General features: G+C 46.0%; 1 protein-coding gene across 1 annotated transcript; it reads left to right on the top strand.

Annotated features, from left to right (window-relative positions):
* The first annotated feature begins 640 nt into the window (after window positions 1-640).
* nsd1a (nuclear receptor binding SET domain protein 1a) lies at window positions 641-24732 on the top strand. The gene is made up of 26 exons (XM_061233989.1): window positions 641-1343; window positions 1725-2607; window positions 8415-8556; window positions 8783-8955; window positions 9538-11419; window positions 11592-11716; window positions 12245-12470; window positions 12744-12835; window positions 13915-13974; window positions 14538-14598; window positions 14757-14884; window positions 15792-15923; window positions 16235-16358; window positions 17016-17216; window positions 17534-17713; window positions 17852-18008; window positions 18349-18554; window positions 18938-19050; window positions 19472-19741; window positions 20959-21075; window positions 21416-21557; window positions 22117-22223; window positions 22532-22733; window positions 23143-23663; window positions 24185-24256; window positions 24706-24732. Exons 2-26 carry the CDS (start codon window positions 1885-1887, stop codon window positions 24730-24732), a joined length of 6183 nt encoding a protein of 2060 aa, XP_061089973.1. The 5' UTR covers window positions 641-1343; window positions 1725-1884.
* Window positions 24733-25053: the final 321 nt, after the last annotated feature.

Genomic DNA, 25053 nt, shown 5'->3' with positions numbered 1-25053 from the left:
TGCCGTATATAAAACGCATGTCAATATGCCTGTTGCCAAAATAAAAGCATTTAATCTATTTTGTTCTAAAATGTTCGATTTAGCGATCAAATGTGTACTCCGCATGTCTGTAATGCATTGTGGCCTGTTTCTGTATCCTACTTGTACAACTCCGACTCCATTTTGCGTAGTCTGCGTGAACCGCCTGGTGTTGCAATTCACCCTGCCAACACGTGACGAAATTACAAAATCCGCACCTTCCCTTACATATTTTGGAACTTGGGGATCTATTTTGCACTTAAATGTTATTAATTATACCTGTCACCCAAGATGGAGGAAGTTACGCCTTTGTTGGTATAAGGGAACAAATGGCGCGCTTGTTCTGAGCATTGTGGCTGGTTTTCCTGGATTAAATTGGATGTGTAATGCAAAAAGATACTAAGAAACGGCACCAATATGCGTTTTTTAGGGTTAAACAAGGACAAAAAATGTCAGGTCACGCTTATTATAGCTCCCACATATTAGTTATATCACTGTTTTCAGCGAGTACACTATTGTGAGGCGAGTATCGTGATATAGCCCACAGACGGGGGGGATGGGAAGCAGAGGCGATTGGCTCGTCAGGCACAGTCGGGGCTTGTTTCAATGTAACCAGGGGCAGGTCGGCAGAAAGGGAAACAATCATTTATTCAATATGAAACTGTAAATGTTAATTGCGTTATTTGGAATCATGAACTTTTGTAGCTAGATAACTCGTAAGAAATGGGAGGAATCTGGCTTACTAGTCAGAAGGTAAATTTTTATTTTCTGAGGGGACCGGCGGTCGAGCAATAAAGTAGAGAATGAGCACAAGGTCCTGGCCTAGTGGTAATGCTGCGGCTAGGATTTTGCAGATCCGTTCTCACAAATCAAGAAAAAATCACGCTATATGTCCAAATTTAAGAGGGTTTCGGTTGGTTTTGTTGTGACCAAGATATAAATGGTAAGATTTTGACGAATTTTTAACCTCCGGAGTATTTATCGTGTCACATATAGTGATTTTCTGTGTATCTGTGTCTGCATGTGTATGAGAGCTAGCGAGTGTTGATAGTATGGTCGTTCAGTACAGTAGCTTGCTGCCTGAAACCTCGGAGCCTTGATGTTGACGGGAAGCGTTGTCATTATTTGTGATTGTATCTCAGTTTGTAATCCACTATAGCAGACCGATTTACTATCCAGTTTTTAAAATTATCAACTTTATTTTGACGGAACAGTGCAGCACAGTGCGTCAATAAATAAAAAAAATTGAGTCTACACGTTAGTGCTCTTAACGTGACCGGCTGGCTGAGAGGTAGCCATCTAGCTGGCTAGCACGCATTAGCAAGGTAAGGATGCGAATAGTTTTTACGAGCTCTGGTGCAATTTCACGCGGTTTGATTGCATTGTGTGTAAACAAAACTAATGATAGACCGTAATTGTATACAAATGTGAAAACTGCGAAGTACGATGCATTCGTTTTAGCCAGTTGTCAGTGGGTCGACAGTCTGGATAGATCACATACATTTCTCCTTGGATAACCAATAGCATACCCAATAGCTCGATGTTTGCATGCAACGATAATCACGTTTTCTACAGCCATGTCAGCCATAATTACCAGAAGTGAACTCACTCGGACATTATTTGCAACAGCAAAAATATATGGACCACACGGATTTGTCCCAAATTGTGCTAGATTCATTAATGTTTTTCTATTTATGTGTTGTCAGGATGGAGAGGGTCCACTTGAATTAGACACAGGAATGGTCTACCAGAAATTCATTGGAATGCAGCGGTAATTACTCCGGAGTTTCTGGTTCCGGACAGTGGTCTCGCTCCAGGCGGAAACCAGAACAGCGCCCAGCTTTTGAGAAAATACGCCGTCGTGCAATGCATCTCTCAACAACTGCCCTGAAAGCTACATCCTCCTATGCCTACAAGCAGCAGGACGCCCCCTGTTACAGCCCATTGAGGAGACTCCAGCACCTGACCTCCATGGTTTCTGGCCCAGACCTGGGTTTGGCACACCGGGACACACAGGGTCGAGGTGGGTCACACACCCAGAAACCTATGGGGGTGAAAGACCTTGGGTCCACTCTGGCCCACATATCACCACCATTACCGACCAACAACGAGACTGGCACCTATTTGCCGAGACAGGATTCAGATGTGAATGGCTTACCCCTGCACCCGCCCAATTTATGTCTGGACCGTCCCGGTCAGGTTTCAAATGGCACCCTGCACTTTGAGTCTACCCTATTTGAGAATGGGGAGGAGGAGGAAGATGAAGATGAAGATGGAGAGGTGGAGGAGGACAAAGGACAAGGGATGGGACTGAAAGGCTTTTTGAAGAAGGAGTGTAAGATAAAAGAGTCTCCTAGCTGTGCCCCCTGCAGTTCTGGGCTGGATCTGACAGCTGTTAGAAGGGATGTTGGTGCCTTTGGGGAGATGGGAGCTCAGCGGGGTCCTCCAGCACCCAGTGCCTCCAAGGTCACTTTGGACGAGGTGGAATTCTCAGATGACTTTTCTGACAGTGACTTTGAGCTGCCCTCACTAGGGTCCATCGGTGACTCCTCCCAGGGTGTGGCTGAACCCAGCACCCCCACCAATCCTGTAAGTTTCCTGTCCACTCTCACTTCCTGCCTCCCTTACCGCTTTGTCCACTCTCCCTCTAATATTATTTGCTCTCCTCCACCTGGTCTTTTTAGATCACATTAAGGTAATGGGTCAAAGATTATTCCCTGGATGTATTTATATATCAAGTCCCATTTTGCTGCTGTGTCTGCTGGTTTTCTGTGTTTCCCCTTATCTCTGTGGCCTGAATTGGCTGTTGATTGAAAGGGGACCTGTGGATGAAAAAACCTTCAGATGCTCTGGACCTCCAGTAGTTGAGTTTGAGGTCCATGATGCAAGATATACACAAGACATCAGGATATACTACATGCTTATTTGTACATTGTAACGATCACAAAGATACCCTTTTGTGAAAGTGATGAAAAGTGACTTTTCAGGTTTGAATTTTTATTTACCTGTCATTGTTTATCTGCTACTTTTTTGCTGCAGGTAGTGTTGCTAAATTGGATTGCTATAGAAAGTTATGCCTCTGTTTTGGATTGTTTCAATTAATTGCGGCTATTCACATTGCATTTTATTCACGCATAATCTGCAAGATTTGTTTTTTTTCCCATTTGAATTTAACCTGAAGATATAGTTTACAAAATTGTTTCAAAGTGTTCTGAGGTGAATAAATGTAGTGGTTTGACACAGGTGTTGCGAGCCTAGTTAGCTTACTGTTGCCTGACTTAAGTAACGGACAGTGTTGGCAGTTTTACCAAAGTGTGGTGGATACGTTGATTGATATATGGTCTGGTGCATTTTGGTTTAGGCATTTTGGTTTTTCATTAGGTATACTCAAACTGAGCTATCCTCAATTACAGTAATTACCATGGCAATGTTACCATTTATATGGAGACGCAATGCATTTCTATACTGTGGACAGCTATGTGTGGCAACTGTATATCATTAAAAAAAAATCTTTTTTCATATACAGTGGCTTCAGAAAGTATTCAGACCCCTTCCCTTTTTTATTTGTAATAAAACTGCCATATTTGCCCATCAATCTACACCCAATAAGCCATAAAAACATATTTATAGCAATTTTAGCAAATTTATTAAAAATCAAAAACTGAAATCTCTTAATTTGCATTTTGGTGCATCCTGTTTGCTTGAATTATCCTTGTCTAGAACTTGATTGGAGGCCACCTGTGACAAATTGAATTGATTGGACATGGTTTAGAAAGGCACACACCTGAGTATTTAAGTCCGCACAATTCGCACTGCATATCAGGACATAAACCAAGCCATAAATTTCAAGGAACTTCTCTGTAGATCTCCGCGATATAATTATAGGGTGCCATAGATCAGGGCAAGGGTATAAAACAATTTCTAAAGTTTTGAGTGTTCCCAGGAGCACAGTGGGTAATTGTGAAATGGAAGAAGTTTGGACCCCCCCAAACTCTTCCTCGAGAGCTGTCCGGCCAATCTGAGTAACCGAGAAAGAACAGCCATGGTCAGGGAGGGCGTATGCACCATCTGTTAGAGTGACCCAACAGTCACTCTAACAGACGGAAGTCGGTAGTCTTCTGCAGAGACGGGAGAACCTGCTGGAAGGGCAACCATCTCGGCTGCATTCTATCAGTCAAGCCTTTATGTTAGAGTGGATAGACGGAAGCCACTCTTGAGCTTGGGGTTGCTAAACCGCATTTAAAGCACTCTGAGATCATGCGAAAAAGATTATCTGCTCTGATGAAACGGTTGAACTCTTTGAGCAGAACTCCAAGCACTATGTCTGGCGAACACCAGGCACTGCTCATCACCTGGCTAATACCATCCCAGTGAAGCATGGTGGTGGCAGCATCATGCTATGGGGGTGCTTCTCAGTGGCAGGGATAGGGAGATGGGTCAGAATTGAGGGAAGGATGAATGCAGCCAAATACCACAAGATTTGTGAAGAAAACCTGCTCTAGAATGCACACAATGTTCACTTTTCAGCACAACAGTGACCTGAAGCACATAGCCAAGACAACGCTGGTGTTGCTTTGTGACAAGTCTCTGAAGATGCCAGTTCACAGGCACTTCCCATCCAATCTGATGGAGTTTGAGAGGATCTGCCAGGAAGAATGGGATAAACTGCCAAAATCCAGGTGTGCAAAGCTTGTAGAGACTTACTCAAGAAGACGGGAAGCTGTAATTGCTGCAATTGGGGCTTCTGCAAAGTATTGAATTAAGGGTCTGGATACTTGACAGATTTCATTTTTTTTATTTTCTTTTCAATAGATCAATGGGGAAAAAATCTCAATTTTATCCATTGAAAATAAAATTGTCCACACAAAGTGTTCAAAAAGTGAAGGGGTCTGATACTTCAGTCTTTTTCTGGTTCTTTATATGAGGTAGTGTCTCATCTAGTGAGCTTAGAAGATGAGATTTAGGTTGTTTTATTCTACAGTAGAACATCTTCTCTGTCATTTCATGAGCTAAATGATTTGGCCTTTCAGTAAAAAAAAAAAAAAAAAAAAAAAAAGTAACTTAAAAATTTGAGTTATTGCCTGGGTCCTCACTGAATGACAAGACCTTCATTAAAATGTGGAACAATCATTCATTAGAATGTCCTACTTCTGAAGATTTGAGCTTTGTATGGAGAATCTCTATTCAAAATGTAATTTAAAATATGCTGTGAAACAGGACCATAATGATCTCTAATGCCAACACTGGGCTGTGAGAGCAGCATGTTAAGTTTATGAATTAAAACTATAACAAAAACCTTTAGCTTTGCTCTTCGCCGGTTTGTGCTGAGTCTGTGCAGGAAAGACCCACCACCATATTTCACTGTAGGTATGACATTCTTTCATCCTTTCATCATGAGTGTCCTTCTTCCAGCACTGAAATTGAGCTTTTTGCATGGCCAGAAAGCTCTCTTTTGGTCTCATCTGTTCGTAGTTACCGGATCAGGACAAGGAACACTCTCTTTGAAAAGGATGTCTTATTTATAGCAAAATATGGATATTTGATGTTATGGGGTTGTATTGCATCTACAGGTTCTGGAGCTCTTGTTAAGATGAGGGGAATCATGAACTTCAGCAGGTGCCAAGACATTTGCCTATCAGCTCACAAACAAGTTAAAACAAGTCCTTTTGGTCCAAAATAAAGAAATATGCAAATTTGTTTTTTGCCCTTTAACATTTGTAAACTCAAATGTTCTCAATTTTGTATATGTGTATGGTAGACGCTTCTTTTCATCTCCTGAAGTTTTCATGCTATATCCACTATCAGTTGTACAACAGCAGTATATGGTGGGTTGGTCAGTCACATGAACCCTAAATAGCGCCGATAATTTTCTTCTTCACTACTAATATTACTTCAATTTTCCCACTTGTTTATCGTCACATGACTGAAAAAGTTCAATTACATTTCATAATAAGGACTAAGTCCAAGTCAGCAAAAACTGTATAAAGATCTTTTTGAAGCCACTGGTCAAGAGCTGATGATGCTTTGTTCATCTCATTTGGACTTGGTATGTTGCAGTGGGTGGCTCCACTCATGTGAGTGGATCAGGATGCCCAGGGAAAAAAATGATCTGGAAGGTCCCCTTTGGGTGCATCAAGTAATTGTTTTCCTGATGCTGCTTCAGATCAAAAGACACCACCATACCATCCACCAGTCTGGCATACTGAACTGTCACATAGCCTATGATTTCTTCAATGGCCAGGACATCTTCCATTGTGATTGGCTCTTCTGATTTTGTTGCATAGAAGAACTTACATGCCATGAGTTTAGTCCTGGAAATGGGTTGAACGTTTTGAAGATTCCTCCTGCCAGATAAAGTTACTGAAACAGAAATAAATTATCAGGCCATTGGGATATTGTGAAGTATTCCAATTTATCAGTGGTGGTATTGTCCTTAGCAAAGAGGTACAATTGATGTGGAGTCTGTATTTAGTTTTGAAATAGGCATGTAAACTCATGAACATGGGCAGGTTTCTCACTCTCCACGCTTCAACAGGAGAACGCATGAAGTGAGGGAGGCAATCCTGATGGTGATTCAAACATCTTACTGTTTGAACGCTCAGTTGTGGAAGTTTAGATGAGAAAAACATCCGCTTTGTGCATACACTAACTGAATGTTTGCCACTCGTTCCTGCGAATACACTGTCCTTTGGTCATAACGCAAATTTGGAGAAACCCATTTAGATTTCAGGATGTTGCGTTTTGATTAATCGATTGATTATTCATTTTGATTAGCTATCTGTGACAAAATCATTTTCCCTGCCATAATCCTGATCTTCAGATCTGTAGAAACATTTCACCTTCTCTGGCTTTTTTGCATCTGGAGTAGCCAGTTGCCCGTGTTCCTCTTGCAAGCACCTAGGCTTTTATTGACATGCAATACAATGTGTTAAACTCTGTGGCAGGTCTTCGAATAGACCATGACCATGACACTGTAGTGAGGATTTGAATTTGTTGTCAGTGGAGTGGAACTTCTCTTTTAGCTGGGGCATAGCCTCCTGGTCATTTCCCCAACTATTGGATTTAGGAATACATGTTTCAACTTTTCTAATGCCTCCTTAGCCCCTTTCACCTTAAACAAACCATATTTCTTTTGACTTTTTTTTCCTAATAGGAGACTGCCCCAGTGCTGTGAAACCTGAATCTGGTAGAGAATTTGATTATGTTTACAGTCAGTTTATATTTGGTTTAATGTAAAATAATGGCTGAAGATCGCATGCTTTCAGAGCTTGATTTGTTATCTCGGAGAAAATGTCCCTTGAATGAGATGATGGTTTTATCATTGACTTTCTCTGTGGGTTGTAGTGTATTTTTTCCTCATGTTCCTGTATGATGTTCTCCCACAGTTGCCATGGATTACAGTGTAATACTCCGCCGCCATTGCCATGGGCTGCAGTGCAGTGTTCCCCTGTTGTTGCCATGGGTTACAGTTCAATGTCCCCCGCTGTTGCTGTGTGTTATAGTGTTGTGTTCCACAGCTGTGGAGTGCTCTCACTGTGAGTTGCATTGTAGTGTTGTAGAGCTGTTGCCTATGGCTTACGGTGTCCACTTGTTGTTGCGGTGTACATTAGGTGTACAGTAGGTTTCCTGCTGTTTCTGTGGGTTGCATTGTGGAGTTTTAAGAATTTAGCATTTTGTCAAATCAAAACAAATAATTTTGTTCATTGTAAAAATGTATTTAATCTTGAATTGTTCATTTGATAAATTGTATCTGCTATTATACCTCTTCTGATATTAAATACACCAGTAAGCCATTTACAAATGTTTTCTCTTTTTGACAAATTTGTTAATGTCGTCTCAGACATTTTTACAGAAGGTTATGTGGCGGCATGTTTCATTTAATTTCAAGTAGTTTCTTTCTTAAATTTTAACAAAATGGTGATTGTGTGATTGCTCGTCATAAAGGTAGAGCATTCTGGATGCATTGCAGTACAAGAGCAAATTATGCAAACTGGCTCTCTCACAGTGTCTCATCTTTAGACTGAAGCCCCGGGTGGGAAAAGCAAGTCTGTTTTAAGATGGAATATGTCTGAACTCTGCATTGTCATAGGCAAGCTCCATCTCTGGTAAATTCTGTGACAATCAGTAGGCTGTGTTGGCTAGTTAGTTACATTTAGATCTTTTTCATTTGAATGCTTTTAGATGCTTTCTCATTTCTGTATAGCATCCATTACAGTATATTGTTACTAAGGTGATGGAGTATATACATGTATGCTAATGCTGTAATGGTGGACTATTCTCCTGTTGTTACATTTTACCCTGCTATTATGGATTTCATGTTTCTGTTTTTGCAGTGGGTTGCATGTTTACCCCCCTGTTCTGGCCTTCATCATTGACACGCCGCTGTTTTTTTGTAGCCCACCAGCCCACGGAAAAAACCTCTCCCTGAGGTGAAGTTCTCGGTGGGGGATCTTGTGTGGTCCAAGTTTAACCGCCGACCCTGGTGGCCATGCCAGGTGATCGCTGACCCGCGGGACGGAATGCACACTCGAATGAAAGGTGAGTGTCCACCTGTACTGCAGGTGTTCTCCTGCATCATGTCGCGTTGTAAAAAAAAAAAAAAAAAAACCAACGCGACTGTTCGATTCTGTGCTGTGTGTGTATCTGTGCTGTGTCTTTGCTGTGCTGCACTGTTTGAAACATTGCTTTGTGTTTAACACTGTGCTGCACTGCGGGTTTGGCACTGTGTGGTGTTTTTGACTGTGTGCCGTGCGTTGTATCTCAGAGCCCAGTCGAAGGCCATGTCGGCAGTACTTTCTGCGGACATTTGGGGACACGGTGGAGCAGGCATGGGTCCCTGGCAAGGCCGTCTGCCCTTTTGTAGGAGGCCACGAGTTCGACAACCTCCCTGTCCTACGGAGGAGAGGGAGACAGAAGGACAAAAACTACAGATATACGGTAAGTACTGAAATTTTGCTTCAAAAACATGGTGAAATCAGCTACAGACAGGCAGGAACTGCTGACGGTGGTAGCTGCAGACATTGACTTCAAATGCAGGTACTAAAGACGTACATTTAATGTACTGAAGGTAACTGTAACTATAGTGATTGCTCACTTTGCCTACAGGCTTGAACATCAGCCACAGTCATATTGTGAATACGTTATCACTATAATCATAAATACAAGGTAATCGCAGACATTACTGACAGGCCTATTCTTCACTAAAATAAAATAAATGTGTCACACGCTGAAGAAGACAGTTTTGTTTTTACGCTTGGTTTCAGACTTTATTTCTCCTTCAAATTTAATAAAGGTTTTTTTATTCTACTTCTCCTCTAAATACAGTGCCTGGGAAATTCTCTCTACTATATCTATTTTCCCTCCCAATGAGCACTTTTGTGATTACAATTTAATTTCGTAACAATTTTTGCACTCTGGTTATCTGTTTCTCAGTTGATAAGATAGCATTGTTTATCATTGAAATGGAAGTGATTTGTTTTTTACTTGTTTAAATTGTCTTGTGTTATTTTTCTCTTTTAGATAGCAAAACGCTTTTTGGAGGCATGGAAAGTCAGTGTGAAGGAAGCTGAGGCCTTGCTTCCTGAGACACTGAGCAAGGCACTTCCTGTCACATCCACCCAGACGAAGAGCTGTGAGCCAATGGGAGAGGAGCAGGTCTCAGAGTCTTCACCTCTCACCGTGACACCCCTCTCTCCAGCTAGCCTCTTCAATGGAAAAGCTCTAACCCCAACAGAGCCCCCGCGACCAAAGGAAAGCTGCATCAAGAAGCCACCAGTTAGGCCCAAAACGCCAAAAACATCAAAGTCCAAATCGGCCAGCAGCAAAATGGCTGGACTAGTCCAGAAAAAGTCACCTTCCAATCTGATGCAGAAGGAGCCCAGAGACAGCCCATACGCTGACATCGATTCCGTGCCCAGGATCTTGTGTCCCAAACCACAGAAGACCTCAGAGGTGGACGCCCTACCCACCCTATTGCCTCCTGGGAAAGGGGAGAGGCGGAAGGCTTTTGGGGTCGGAGGAGATGGAGAAGGGAATGGTCTGGCATTGCTGGGAGCAGAGCTAGGGTCATTGGATGGGCCACTCGTGGGGGACAGGTCAGCAGCAGATACAGCAGACACCTCGGTATCTGCAGATCTCCTTGACATGTCCAGGAAAGAGGCGGAAGTGCACTCGGCCTGCCTCCCCGCCAGCAGCCGCCTGATGACCCGAGCTCTGCGCAGCCAGGAGCAGGCAGACCAGCGGGACAGGGTCCTGCGCAGCCGAATGCGTAGCCGCAACTCCAGCCCCTCGCCCCCGGCCCCTGAAGAGGCCACGGATGATCCAGCCCCGACGGAAGAGCTGCCCGGTGCGTCCAAGCCCTCACAATCCACTGCCAGTCCAGAGCCCATCCCAGGGACTACATCTCCCACAAGCCCTTGCTCTTCTTCTCCTTCACCGGTCCTCAAATATGCAGATATGAAGGCCCACAGGGGCAATGTTCCTAACGGGCTGCTGATCAAGCCGGAGGACGAGGCCGGATGGGGTCCCTCTCACGTGAAGAGGGAGAACGGCGTGCCTGCTGTGCAGGTGAAACGCGAGCACGGACTTTCGGACGCCTCCTCCTACTGCTCCTCCTCGCCTCCCCTCTCCCCCATGGAGGCCTTCCAGGACCTGAAAGAGATCACATTCAGGTCCCTGCAGGAAGAGGACAGCGGCACCTCAGGGAAGCCTGTCACCTTCCGGCCCGACGCCAACTACAAGTTCAGTACCTTCCTGATGCTGCTGAAGGACGCTCACGACAGCCGGGAGAAGCGAGGCACCCCCCTGTGCCCGGAAGGGGGAGCACGTGGCCCAACCCGGGCTCTCATGAAGGAGGAGCCCTCCCTTATACCATCCTCCACCCCGGCAACAGGCCAGAGGCCCAGACTCTGGACCACCGCAGATTCCAAGAAGGTTGCAGAACTGAAGCCCAAGCCCAAGAGGGTGAGGCACAGGCCCAAACCGGCCCCCAAAAAGAAGGTCTCCAAATATGAGGGGGACCCCGTGTTTTCGCCCTCGAAGTACTCTCGGCCCAAGAGGCCTCGCTCGTCGGAGAGCGGGCGGGGGGGCGCGGGTGGAGTCGTCCCGGCAGAACTGGCGGAGCACGCATACGGGCGTGGCGGGGTGGACGGGGGGTCGGGAGAGCCCTCACTGGGCGGACTCTTCGACGCCCCCAGCGACGGCAGTGTCCAAGGGAGGGTGGTGGGCGTGGCACCCAAGAAGCGCTGGCTGGAGCAGGGTGGGATGGAGATGGAGGGGCGGGGCGGTGGGGTGGAGCCCTACACCGGGGTGCCTTCAGAACAAGGCGGAGTTTCCCAGTCAAAGATGGAGGCCGGTGAACACTCCCTCCCCCACATCGCCTCCATAGGTGGAGACACACCAGGTAAGGCTGGGTTTTCACTATGGAGACTAAAATTTAATGGAACGACAATTTTACGATTGTAAAAATATGGTTGTACGGGGAGAGATTTTGGCCACGTTTTGTTGCGTTGTGTTTTGGAAATTGCTAAATGTACACCTCGGCCATGACCGTATTTTTTGCTTGTCATCCACAGCTGCATATTCCGAAAATAAACGGCTCAGAAAGCCAAGTAAAAGACTGATAGAATGCACAGAGGAGTATGACAAGATCTATGCCGTGAAGAAAAAGCCGAAGAAACTATCTGAGGGATCTGGGACGGTAATGGATGCATGCACACACTGTCCTGAATAAGTAGTGTCATATGTATTGGCATATTATGTTATCTATGATTTGGTTGAAACTGACATGGTTAGACTTGCTCAGCAAGGTGGTGGGGGTGTTGTAAAGACGGTGAACTCTTGATGTGTCAGCTAGCACTGCTGGGTGAAAAATTTAATTTTACCTTCCGGCATATAGCTGGGTAGCGTTTTCCTAGTTTCATTTTTTTCTAAATTATTGAGGGGAAACAGGAAGTTATTTGCAGCTTGAATTAATGGAAATATTCTTGCCAAATGGGTAATCCAGTTAAATGTTATGGAGAATATTCCAATATGAGTGGGACATTTCAGTTCATTTGCTTTTAATAGTGGTTGGGTCCTGATATTTGAAAAGCATAATTGTCAAGAGACCAGCTTGGGATGAAAATTGTTGGGATTTTGCAATTGGCAGTTCTTTTTGAAAATTCACATTGCACGAAAGCCATTGAAAAAGAGTGTCCATTGCTGTCTCCACCCTGCTGTCCTTTAGGAAGCTGATCCCAACAGTACAGAGCTGAACCCACCGAACTCGCTACCAAACCTGCTACCTGAGATGCAAACTCCGCCCCCTGAGGAGCAGTCTAAGGCTGCTACTGGACAAGCCCCTACTGTCCTGGAACAGACCCCTCCCCCAGATGACCATACCCTGCCTATTGACACACTAACCCCTCCCCCTGAGGCTCCCTCTCCTGGTACGCATCACTCTGTGGAATCTGGTGAGAGAAGACAATTTTAAATGCATTCTAATTAGCTTAAATTTTTAAAAAAGAATTTAAGAGGAAAAGCCCCACTCTAGGTGCATAAGTCTCCTCATTGTGAAACATGTTTTGAGATAATGTTCTACAGCTGAATGATAATGATGTAAAAACTTAATTTTATCATACTTTATTGCACTGAACTACCCCCCCCCCCCAGTGTCAGTGAATTATCTTATTGATTGATGAGGTCCAGTTGGCTTGCCGTTTTAAGTTAAGCATGTCTCTGTTCAGCGCTCCAGGATAAGAAGCGACAGAGGAAGCCTACCAAAAAGCTCCTGGAGAGTACTGAGGAGGCAGAGTTTCTCACTATCCCAACCAAGAAGGTACCGGAACATGTACTGTGCTGACAAGGCCTTTCACCAAACATTCCATTCTGGTTTACATCTCAAACAGACTCAGCAGACTCAAAACCCACCTTTTCAAACTCTACCTTAGTCCTCCCTCCTGATTTCCCCTGCCCCTCCTTTCTGATATCCCTATCCTTGTCTAACCACCCCCCCACCCCCCAAAAAAAAAAAAAAAAAGGACTTCTGATGACAACTACGTTTAGAACAGCATTTCATGTGTCTTTTGCTAGTTTCTGGATGTGATGCTTTGACTTATGGTAGAACCTATGCACTTGTAAGTCGCTTTGGATTAAAAGCGTCTGCCAAATGACTAAAATGTAAAATGTAATGTAAATGGTTTAAAACTTTGCTGTCTGCCTATTTCTGCATGTTTGTGCTCTGTAATCTATATTGCAGTCATGGTCATGTCATGGTCATAAATGCCTCATTACCCACTGTAAGACACTGTCCTGCTCAATCAAATGGAAGTGCCATGCCTGACCCTTTCTTGGTGACAGCGAATCACTTCAGTGTTTAAGGGCAGCATCTCCCAGCTGTGCAGGACAAGCTCAATAAAAACAAATACCTTCAGGGCAGGAAGTTGTAAACCCACCAAGTCTGCATACTGATACCTTATTGGCCCAAGCTTCTGCTCGCTAGCTGAGAGCTGATTGGTTATTTCAAGCAGTAATTGAGCTTCCGGTTGCTACTTCCTGTTTCCCATAGTTGTGTTTTCCTCTTCAGAAAATGTATGGAGGAGGTTTATGCAATCGTGAATGTAAATCCACACAGCAGAAAGATGCATTCAGTACACCACAGTGATCCTGGCCTGCTTTTGTTTTTCTTTTGTATTTCCTCTAAGCAGTCCCTCTATGGGAGTCATTATACAAGTCTGTTCAGGACACCTTGCTGTTTTTAGTGACATAGGCTATGGGGTTTTCTGTTTTTATTACATGGTTAAATTATTTTTGTGTTGTTGTTTTACCTGATGATAGGGTTTTATGATGTTTCAGAGGGTTTTGTGATGTCTTTTTGGTGTATGTGTGACATTTTGTTACTGGTGCTGGGTTGGTCAGGAGTGTAGGGTTCCAGACGAGGACTCTGAGAGCCAGGACAGTCAGGAGGTGCAGGATGAGGTGAGGGGGCTCCCGGCATCCTACAGACCCAACACGGCCCCTCGAGAGCTCAGAACTGTCTTCTGAATTCATTTGAATCAAACATAACGGTCATAATAGATTGTATTCATGCAGTGCCTCTTATCTTATTATCTCGAGCTCTTCACAGTGAAGAGGGGGAAACTCCTCTCAATGAGTAGCACCCACTTGGGTAAAACGTGGCAGCCATTTTGTGCCAGGACGCTCACCACACGTTGGCTTAGGTCAAGGACAGGAATTTGTTTTGACTGTGTTAATGTTATGGTTCATTTTTATATCTATACTAGTGTTCATCTAGCATTATTGTACTATAGCACTACAGTATGTTTTATGTCACTCTGGAGAGGAACTGCTAATAAATTAAGGCCAGTCTAACGCACCATTTAGTCCTTGAAGTCCAATCCAAGGTGAACATGGCCGGTTTCACCTCATTACCATTGACGCTACCCATCCATCCCATTTCTCTGTTTGCACTTGGTGGTGATCGTACAGAGGGGTTGGACTGTCACAGTGAGCACACACTTCACTGGTACTCTGTATTACAGGTTAAAGATGCGGTGAAAGATGTGCCTGATTCCAGTTCGCCGTGGCATGCTACGTGTGAAGGTAAGCCCCGCAGCTCGGAAGCAAAGCTCGGTCCACTCTTCACAGACCCCCATCTCCTGCTGGTCAGAACCGGCTCGGTGAAACATGGAATTAATACCCTGGGGTCTTGTGTTTGACTCCCAGTGTGTAATATCTCTTGTCTGCCTGTGTCTCTTCAGATAAACTGGACAACGCAGGCCCAGAAAGGTCCTCTCCCGTGCCCCCCCGGGATAGCCTTGACGGCGGGGCCAGCTGGGACTCCCTGTGTGGGACGGAGGGCGATGGCGAGGGCACGCTGGACTCTGAGGTCAGTCCATGGGGGTCGCTTAAACAAACGCAGCTCGTTTGAATTTGAACAAAGTGAACACCTCGGTCTCCAAATTGGCACATCCAGCTAATGTCCTACTTTTACATTTGACAGCTTTTTCTAATATTTAACATCTGTCTGTTTTCACAGTCTATTGGTTTAGATGTAAGGTACAAGGGGCTAATTGAATAAAAGTTGGTTGTACAACCAACCCTTACATCCAAAATTCACCTCACACCTACCATTGTTAGTCCCCACTTACGGGGGACATGCATCTGGTATGAGCCAGACTTTGACATCACTTGCATTACCTAGACGTTTGCAGGTACTAATAGCAACAGATGTTCATGTGCAATGTCAGTTGAATAAAAGCATAAACTCCTAATTTGCATACTGTGGAACTGGCTGGTTTCTTATAAAATGGAAAAGCCAAGACAAAAACCACGTTTTCAGACTGAGTAATTAATTCTTTCATTGATTTGTTCAAAACTGAGATATATTATTGCCCCAATGTAATAATTCAGACAGAAATTAAAAGATGACAGCTTGAAGTGTAATTACTGCTGCAGGCAATCATTTTAGGCTGGCCCTCTATTAGGCATGAATCTTCGACCTAAGCAACGTGGGACATTTGTTCAAGCCAAAACCTGTGCAACTGACTTAAAATGTTACCTCACATTAGCACCTAGGGCGTAACATCAGCACCTAGGGCGTAACTGACCCCAGGTGAGGTGAGCTAACAGTGTAAGCAACTCATTTAATTGATCCGTTAACTTCAGTAACAGCAAAACCCAGCACGTCCTGTGGCTCTCCGACGGCCAGTGTTGATGACCCCGCCTGTAGGCGTACATTGCAACAGCGTGTTTGTCCTGGTTTCCTGGGCAACTGGCATCTGATTGGTCTACAGGGCTTTTGCTCGGGGCGGGAGGACAGCATGACCGGGGTGAAGGAGCCGTCTCTGGAGGATGGGCTGGCCCTCAGTAAGAGACCCCCTGGGGAGAAAGGGGGCGCCGCCTCCATGAAGGAGAACGTGTGCCAGGTGAGTTTGGTGTGGATGTGTCAGGTACGTGGCAGTGGTGTGAGTGTTCCAGGTGTGGAGGGTCAAAGTGGGCCATGATGTGTGGGCACAATGAGGGGCATTTTTCACACTGTTCTCATCTCGTGAACAGAAGTGTATGAATAAAAAATGCCTGTAATAATATTGTACTTTTTCAGTTTATCAGTTCAATTTTAATGTATTTCTTGACTTGAATTGGCTGAATTGAATGGAACTGGACACTGTGTGTTATTTGATTGAGTGTGGGAGTAGTTGTCTAAATGTGTGTGTGTGTGTGTGTGTGTGTGTCCCAGGTGTGTGAGAAGACGGGGGAGCTGCTTCTCTGTGAGGGTCAGTGCTGTGGGGCTTTCCACCTGCAGTGCATCGGACTGGAACAGACCCCCCAGGGCCGCTTCATCTGCAACGAGTGCAAAACAGGTCAGGATCACTGTCGCCCCCAAATACTCTACCCTGAAATTCTACTACTGTTTACTCAAACTCCAAACTCACAAACCCCCCCAACACTGCAGCCCCAAATACTGAAGCCCCAAATGAGTCCCGACTGTGAATTCAAAACAAATACACTCTTTCCCTGGAAATCCTGACCATGTCCACCCTCCAGTCTGATTCCCCAAATATGCCCCCACCCAGCCCGTGAAAATATGAAGTTTCCACGGATAAATGGTTGGGCTGCACAATATATCATCAAGATACGAACTTGCAACATAAACACATAGCAAAAGACTGCTTGAGCTGCAATTAATTGCATTTCTTGAAATTAATGTTCTGTTAAATTGATTGGCTGTTCATTTGCAATTTGGCCAATAAAGAAATGTTGGAAATAATATATTTATTTTTATATTTATCTAAGACATTAGAACTGCACCCACTTCAATATTTGTTTATTTATTGCAAATCATCGCAATGTTCAACAATGTTATTGCATATTGCATACTTTCCTCATATTGTGCAGCCCTAATAAATGGATTATATGTTAAAAGCAGAAAAAGTGAACTCTCTGTGAAATGTGGAGCAGGGGGTGTGAAGGCCTGTGGAAATGGCGTTCAGCATGGCTCTGTGTTTGGCCCCTTCCAGGTGTGCATACCTGCTTTGTGTGCAAGAAGCCAGGCTCAGACGTGAAGCGCTGCATGATCCCAGTGTGCGGAAAGTTCTACCATGGCGAGTGCATCGCCAAACACGCCCCCACCGTCGCCCAGGGGCGGGGCTTCCGCTGTTCCCTCCACGTCTGCCTGTCCTGCTACATCACCAATCCCACCAACCCCTCCGTCTCCAAAGGTGTGTTCCCCCGTCAGCCTTTACAGACTGGAGCCAATCCCATCCAGCCCACATTGTGCCAGGCGCAGTGAATGGCTTCTGTGGTTCTCACTTCTGTTTCATTTTTACACTTTAGTTTGAGTTTTTGACATTTTATCTTGGTCCTGTTTTACATTTTCCCTTCCTGTTTTCTGTTATTTTCCTCCAGTTTTTGGTTCACTTTGAGCTATTGAGCTTTTATCATCTTAATCACCTTTGGCTTCATCTTATTCGTCTTCTAATTGCAATTATTGTCCTGGGTCTTGTGAAATGATCCTGACGTGTTTTTAACCCCGCAGGTCGGCTGACCCGGTGCGTGCGCTGTCCGGTGGCGTACCACGCTAATGACTACTGCATGGCGGCCGGCAGCATAATCCTGGCCAACAACAGCTTCCTGTGTCCCAACCACTTCACCCCTCGCCGGGGCTGCCGAAACCACGAGCACATCAACGTCAGCTGGTGCTTCGTCTGCTCTGAAGGTCAGCGTCACCCCCCACCGTGACACACTACACCCGACTGAGCCCCTCTGTACCCCATTATCCAACTACACCTCTGCTGTATTCCACTCTATCCTAGTCTGATGATTTTGCCTTGTTGTGGTACCTCCCTCCCTGTAGGGGGCAGTCTCCTGTGTTGCGAGTCCTGCCCCGCTGCCTTCCACCGTGAGTGTCTGAATATCGACATGCCCGAGGGCAGCTGGTTCTGCAATGACTGTCGAGCCGGGAAGAAGCCCCACTACAAGGACGTACTATGGGTCAAAGTGGGCAGATACAGGTTTGGACCGCACACTCATTTCTCTAGATGTATGCATTGACCTTCCATTTGTTCTGTAGTTTCGGAGTTGCTCACATTAGCATGTTTCTAAAGATGATAAGCACCCCTATGCTGTGCAATTAAAGTAATGATGTTGCATAAAGTTAATTACAATTTGTCCTGCCATGTGTTTCTTCCCCCTATGAACTCAGCCAGCTGATTTCACTAATTAGTTATGCCTTCTGGTTGAAAGATTCTGCTAAATATTGGGAGGATTTTTACTTTCCCACCTGGATTGTCTACCTCTGACTGGGGAACTTCAGAGGTACAAACCAATTTTTTGTCTGCTTTCTTCCTCCAGGTGGTGGCCCGCGGAGGTCACTCTCCCTAAAAACGTGCCCGAGAACATCATGCGCATGAAGCATGATGTGGGGGAGTTCCCTGTGCACTTTTTCGGCTCTAAGGACTACCTGTGGACCTATCAGGCTCGAGTCTTCCCCTACATGGAGGGAGACGCCAATAACAAGGAGAAGATGGGGAAAGGAGCGGACGCCATTTACAAGAAAGGTGCGTGTGCTTCACTGAGAGGCTTTGCTGCTTTTTTGCTTGTAATTCAGTCTTTCTGCAGCAAGATGGGGATAAAGATTAAGTCGCCTATTGAGCAAAATCTGAGTCTTTTAACACCAATTGGGTGCCTTGGCACTACTGGAACTGCAAATTTTTTTTTTTTTTTCAAGGGTTAATTTGTTGGTGTGCACAAAATTATGATTGCTCTCTGAAAAGTGCTTTTGTTGTCAATTACCTTATTGTGTAAATGGAATGAGCTGGTACAAGGACATGGATTTCAACAGATTTGCGGGTTACCAACACTGCAGACTGGACATTAGGTCATAGAGATTGAATTCCCAGAATTGCTTGCTGCTGGTGTGACATTATTAATGTCCCTTCAGCTCTGCATGAAGCTGCTGAACGATTCCAAGAACTGCAGGCAGAGAAAGAAATGAGGCAACTGCAGGAAGACCGAAGAAACGACAAGAAACCACCTCCGTACAGACACATAAAGGTACAGTCCTGTCCCCACATCTCACAGGACGCATGAAAGTACGGCACTCTCTTTTCAGAGAAAGCCAAGGATTTTTCAGTCTGTTGTTGTTTTTATCCTGGTCCTCTTTTCTCCCACAATTGATTGTCCCAGTGCATTTGTAAGCCAGCCTTATTGCTGCCACATCCTCTGTCTGTTTGGGGGAAAGCAGACAAAGGCACTTTCTCCTCAGAAACGTCAAGCCGACACGTCTTTTCACTCCACAATTTCAACTGCCAGTTGTTCAGTGAACAGGATGAAATAGTCAAAACACTGCTATTTATTTCTCATGCACTAACGCCATATGTCCTTCATGAATACAGGATGTGTCATGTGTCGAGTTGTTGTTGTGCGTTCTGGTGCACTCAGCGTTGAGCCGCTGTCCTTTCTGCGTCCCTCCCAGGTGAACCGGCCAATAGGAAAGGTCCAGATCATCACAGCCGACCTATCGGAGATCCCGCGCTGCAACTGCAAGGCGTCGGACGAGAATCCGTGCGGCATAGACTCGGAGTGCATCAACCGCATGCTGATGTACGAGTGCCACCCGCAGGTGTGTCCGGCGGGCGAGAGGTGCCAGAACCAGTGCTTCACCAAGCGAGAGTACACCCCCGTTGAGATCTTCAGGACGCTGGCGCGGGGCTGGGGCCTGCGCGGTATCCACGACATCAAGAAGGTGCGTTACATTACATTAGATTACGTTACGTTACGTTACGTTACGTTACGTTACGTTACGTTACATTACATTAGATTACATTATTGGCATTTGGCAGACGCTCTTATCCAGAGCGACGTACAGTTGATTAGACTAAGCAGGAGACGATCCTCCCCTGGAGCAATGCAGGGTTAAGGGCCTTGCTCAAGGGCCCAACGGCTGTGCAGATCTTATTGTGGCTACACCGGGATTAGAACCCCCGACCTTGGGTGTCCCAGTCATTTACCTTAACCACTATGCTACAGGCAGCCACATTACATTAGATTACATTACGTTACGTTACGTTACGTTACGTTACCGTGCCTCTGTTAGATAATGTCTTGCGTTATAGTCTTTTGGCAGACGCTCTGATACAATAAAGTGCAAATCATAACCAGGGACAAGTGCGCTGAAAACCCAAGACAGAAGTACAGCTTTAAGTACTAGAGTGATAACATGGATTAAAAACTTGATCAGATGAACTGACCAAGAAGTAGCGATACCACAGTTTTGGCGACTAGAACACAAAGAATGGTGAAATAATTAGCGTGTTCAGTGCGATCATTACAGCATATAGCATACATGGTTAACTGTAAATGTGCGTGAGGTAGGGATGGGAGGGGAAAGGTGCAGACTGAAGGTTGCGCCCGTCTGTCTGTCTGTCCGTCCATTCGAGTTACCCTTTACATGCTCGAGTTCACACCGATACTCGCGGCCCTCATACGTAATACACCATTAATTTCTTATTCTACTGGAACGCTGATTTTCTGCGGCTGCGTGCAAATGTGATTCAGCAGCAACACTTGATATTGTAAAAAAATATATGGTGCAGAAATGGTAGTTTCCGGTATTCCGGTATTTTACCATCAAATTATGTGAATAAGCAGCAACACGCTGTGATACTGGCATTGGGATTCACTTGAAACACTTTTTTGTGTAGAATTGGATACGAACTTATGTGAATCATTATGAAATATGATACCAAAATTGTCAATGAAAAAAAACAAGCTCTTTAACAAGTAATTAATGAGCACCTCATTAAAAACCACATCATTCAAATATTTCAGGTTTGACAAGGTAATGCCATTTGCTTTAAGTGAGCATTTTTCAGTGAGTGAGTCTCTCTCTAAGCTGTGTTCTGGTTCAGAACACACTTCCTTTCGGGATCTCTCTGACCTCTCTTGGTTCTGGGTTGTCAGGGCGAGTTTGTGAACGAGTATGTGGGCGAGATGATTGATGAGGAGGAGTGTCGAGCTAGGATCAAACACGCCCAGGAGAATGACATCTGCAACTTCTACATGCTGACTCTGGACAAGGTGAGGCCTGATAGCACTCAGTCCAGAACGATACCTCTTATGTTTGCACTCACAAACACATGTGCACAGGTTTGCACACATATTACAGAGAACCCAGAACTACATATTGTTTTAAAACACAGCATTTAATACCATCTCCCTGACATACACAAGGAATTGTATCCTGTACAGTGAGTTGCCATGCAGAAAACACATGACTTTTTCAGTGAAATTACATGGCTAACAGTTGTGTTGGCTGTGCAAGCACTTCTAAATGAATTGTTTAAATGAATGGCAGTATCCACTAACCCGAGAGCTCGATATTTCCTGAGTGACGTTTGTCTGGCCTGTGTGTCTGTAGGACCGGATCATCGACGCCGGTCCCAAGGGGAACCAGGCCCGGTTCATGAACCACAGCTGCCAGCCCAACTGCGAGACCCAGAAGTGGACGGTGAACGGGGACACGCGGGTCGGGCTCTTCGCCCTGGTGGACATCCCTACAGGTGGGACACGGGCCCAGTGCCCAACGGGGCCACATCGAGGACCGGGGCCCGCAGGGTTCCGCCTGCAGTCTGTACGGCCCTGTTCCTCAAATCACAGTCCTCGAAGGCCGACAACTGCTGCTTTTCCACCCTCCCTTTACCCGAGAGTTAGGTGTGAAGCCAGTCTGGTCAATCAGTAGATCAGGAGTAGTTAATTAACTGGGAGGAAATAAAACCAGGGACAGGTTTAGATTTTGAGGGCCAGTTTTGCGGAACCCTGCTGTACAGCTTTCACATACCAGGCCTTCACCCCACCCTGTTTGTGGAGATCTACCCTCCTGAAGGTTTTCACTCCAACCCAAACACACCGTACACCTCAATCAGCAACTACAGATGTTGTTAAGCTGCACAGGATTCTACTAATGGATTACTTGTTGGCAGCTTTCCGGGAACAGGGTTTGGCAGCCCTGCCTTAGATTTTTAAGTGCGCTATCGAAGCATGGTCTTTTTTTTTTTGGGTGTCTGCTACCTTTTCATTTTACAGCAGTTGTGCCTGAGGCTGTAATTTGTGTTCCTCCAGGTGTGGAGCTCACCTTCAATTACAACCTGGAGTGCCTGGGCAACGGGAAGACCGTGTGCAAGTGTGGCGCCCCCAACTGCAGCGGTTTCCTGGGAGACCGGCCCAAGGTGAGGCTTTAGTCAGCAGTCTTGTGAGCGTCATGTCTCGTTAGTAACATCGTTAGCACAATATGCTCTATGTGCTGAGCTATGTGTCATATTGAATAAGTGTGATGCCAAGTTCTCTTGCGGGGAAAGTTATTTGAATTTTGAATACATTTTTTTTATAAATATAATTAAATATGATTGAATATAATTTTTGAGCTGGGCTAGGCTGGAATGAATATAGAGCTCTCTGCACATGCTCTGTGTGACTTTGTTTCATTTCATTATATTAATCAAGTAAAATCAATCCAATCGATCAACGCTGTCCTCAGAACCAGCCCTCCGCAGAAGATAAACTCCGCAAGCTGAAGAAGAAGGTTCCGCCGAAGAAGAAGAGCAAGCTGGAGGTACAGAGGGAACGGGAGGACGAGTGCTTCAGCTGCGGTGACGGAGGTCAGATCGTCTCCTGCAAGAAGCCTGGCTGCCCCAAGGTCTACCACGCCGACTGCCTCAACCTGTCCAAGAGACCCGCCGGTAAGCACTGTGTACTCCAGCACATCAGATGTGAAATGAAACAACGAATATGAGGTTAAAGTGCAGACGGCCGCCTTTTATTTGAGGGTATTGCATCCATATTGGTCAATCTGTCCTTTATATACATACTCCCCCCATTTTAGGGGACCAAAAGGAATTGGAAGTTGGCTTTTCAACTGTTTCTGATTAGTCTGGTGTATCCACATTTTTTTTTTTTTGCTTTTAATTGCCTTTGGAGTTTATTGGTTTTTGTCAACTTGAGGACAAAGCTTCTGCCATTAACAGTCAAGTACGCCATTAAGAGGCAGAGGATAGAGAAAAACAGTCAGAGACATAGACAAACAGTAGGCTTACTACAATAAACAGTTTGGAACATCATTAAGATGACCCGTGATTGGCTGTGTTTCAGGGCGCTGGGAGTGTCCGTGGCACCAGTGTGACGTGTGCGGGAGAGAGGCGGCCTCCTTCTGCGAAATGTGCCCCAGCTCCTTCTGCCCGCAGCACCGGGAGGGCATGCTATTCATCTCCAAACTGGACGGCCGTCTGTCCTGCAGCGAGCACGACCCCTGTGGCCCCGACCCCCTGGAGCCCGGAGAGATCCGCGAGTACGTGCCCCCGGGCCAGGCCCCGCCCAAGCCCGGGGCCCTCCCACAGCTGCCCCCCCTCACCTCCGGAGCTGCCGTCGCCCCCTCTACGACCGGCCCCTCCCAGCCTGTCCCCAAACCCGCCCCACCGCCCCTCTACATGTCCGACTCCTCCTCCAGCGCCCAGAAGGGCCCCGCCCCCAAGCGCGAGAGCGACGCAGAGGTCGACAAGGACGAGGGGGAGGGGCTTGAAGAAGAGGAAGAGGAGCTGGATGAAGAGGGGGACGATTTTGGGGAGGAAGAGGAGGAGGAAGAGGAATTTGAGGAAGAGGGTGACGCTGAGGGGGTGGAGGAGGAGGAGGGGCTTGAAGAGGAGGAGGGGATGGATGAAGAGGGGGAGGGCGTTGATGAAGAGGGGGAGGGGCTTGATGGAGAAGGGGAGGGGCTTGATGAGGAGGATGGGCTGAACGGAGAGGAGGAGGAGGGGCTTGAGGATGAGGAGTTCGATAGAGAGGGGGAGGGGTCTGAGGATGATGGAGATCCAGAGGGGCTGGACCTAAAGGACATGGATGCAGAGTGACCTGACCCGCCTCAGACAGCCAGGCCAGCAGGGGGAGCTGGAGAGGGTTAAAGAGCGTGTGCATGCGGGCGCTAAACGGACGCACATCCCGCGCTGACTGACTGCAGCCCAAACGGGCGAGTCGCTGCTGTCTCATGTTCTCACACGGACGTCGTTTGTGTCTGGTGCTGTTTATCATCCGTTTCTTCAATTTCTTTATTTTTATTTTTTCCACTTGTTTACATTTAATCATGTTCCCTCCTCTGGAAAAAATGAATCCATGTATATAAGGCTGAAACCCCCTTCAGCACGGCCAAAATCAGAGGCACAGCGCCGTGTTCGAGGGAAAGAATCACGGCCCCGCCCTCACCATGTCCACCGTGACCGCAACTCGGGGACCACCGCACAAATCCCACACAACACTGAGCCCTGAGATGGGGGGGCCCCAAACCTAAAACGAAGCCCCGTTTTATGAAAAGCTTTCCCACGGAGCACAGTGAAGACGCTACAGCCGGCAAATTCTTACAGCTTGTAAAAAAGAAATGTCCATGTGTGTCGTTTTTTTTGTGTCGTTTTGTTTTATTTGGTTCACTTAAAGCATCTACACTTTATTATGTTTCATCAATGTGAGAGGGGTCTTTGCAGAGTGGGCAGTACCGGGAGTAAAGAGTGTTATTCACACGCACAACCTGCAGTAATGCTGTGGATAGTTATCTGTTAGGGTAATTTAGATCGAAGGGTTTGTTTGTTTGCTGTTCAGAACATGCAAAGCAAATGTAGATGGGAGAGTAGAGTCTCCCTAACCCCCTTTCACCATTCCTGTCTGCAGCGCCACCTGCAGGCTCCAAACAGCTAATGCACAGATGGTACAAGAGACACTGATTTAGGGCTTGGCTGCTGCTCTCTGTGACCATCCCTCTTGCACCTCCAGTTTTCCCCACGTCTACTTTGGCTTCATACACAGACCCTAACTAGTTCTCTCTCTCCATACCTAGCTAGGGCATTGCATTTTTAACCCACAATCCAAATCCCATGGTTCTGTCTGTGTGAGCGGTTTGAAAAGAGTGGTAGGGTAGTGGCAGAGGTGCTGCTTGGAAGCGCCGATGTGTGTGAATTTCGTGCTGTGTAAAGCGAGGACCTCCAGGCAAGTGGAACCCCACGTTTTCATTCACACATC

This window comes from Conger conger, chromosome 3 (assembly GCF_963514075.1).
Source record: "Conger conger chromosome 3, fConCon1.1, whole genome shotgun sequence".
NCBI classification, from domain to species: domain Eukaryota; kingdom Metazoa; phylum Chordata; class Actinopteri; order Anguilliformes; family Congridae; genus Conger; species Conger conger.
The sequence above is the reverse complement of the archived record's forward strand: the minus strand, read 5'-3'. Positions and strand labels throughout refer to the sequence as shown.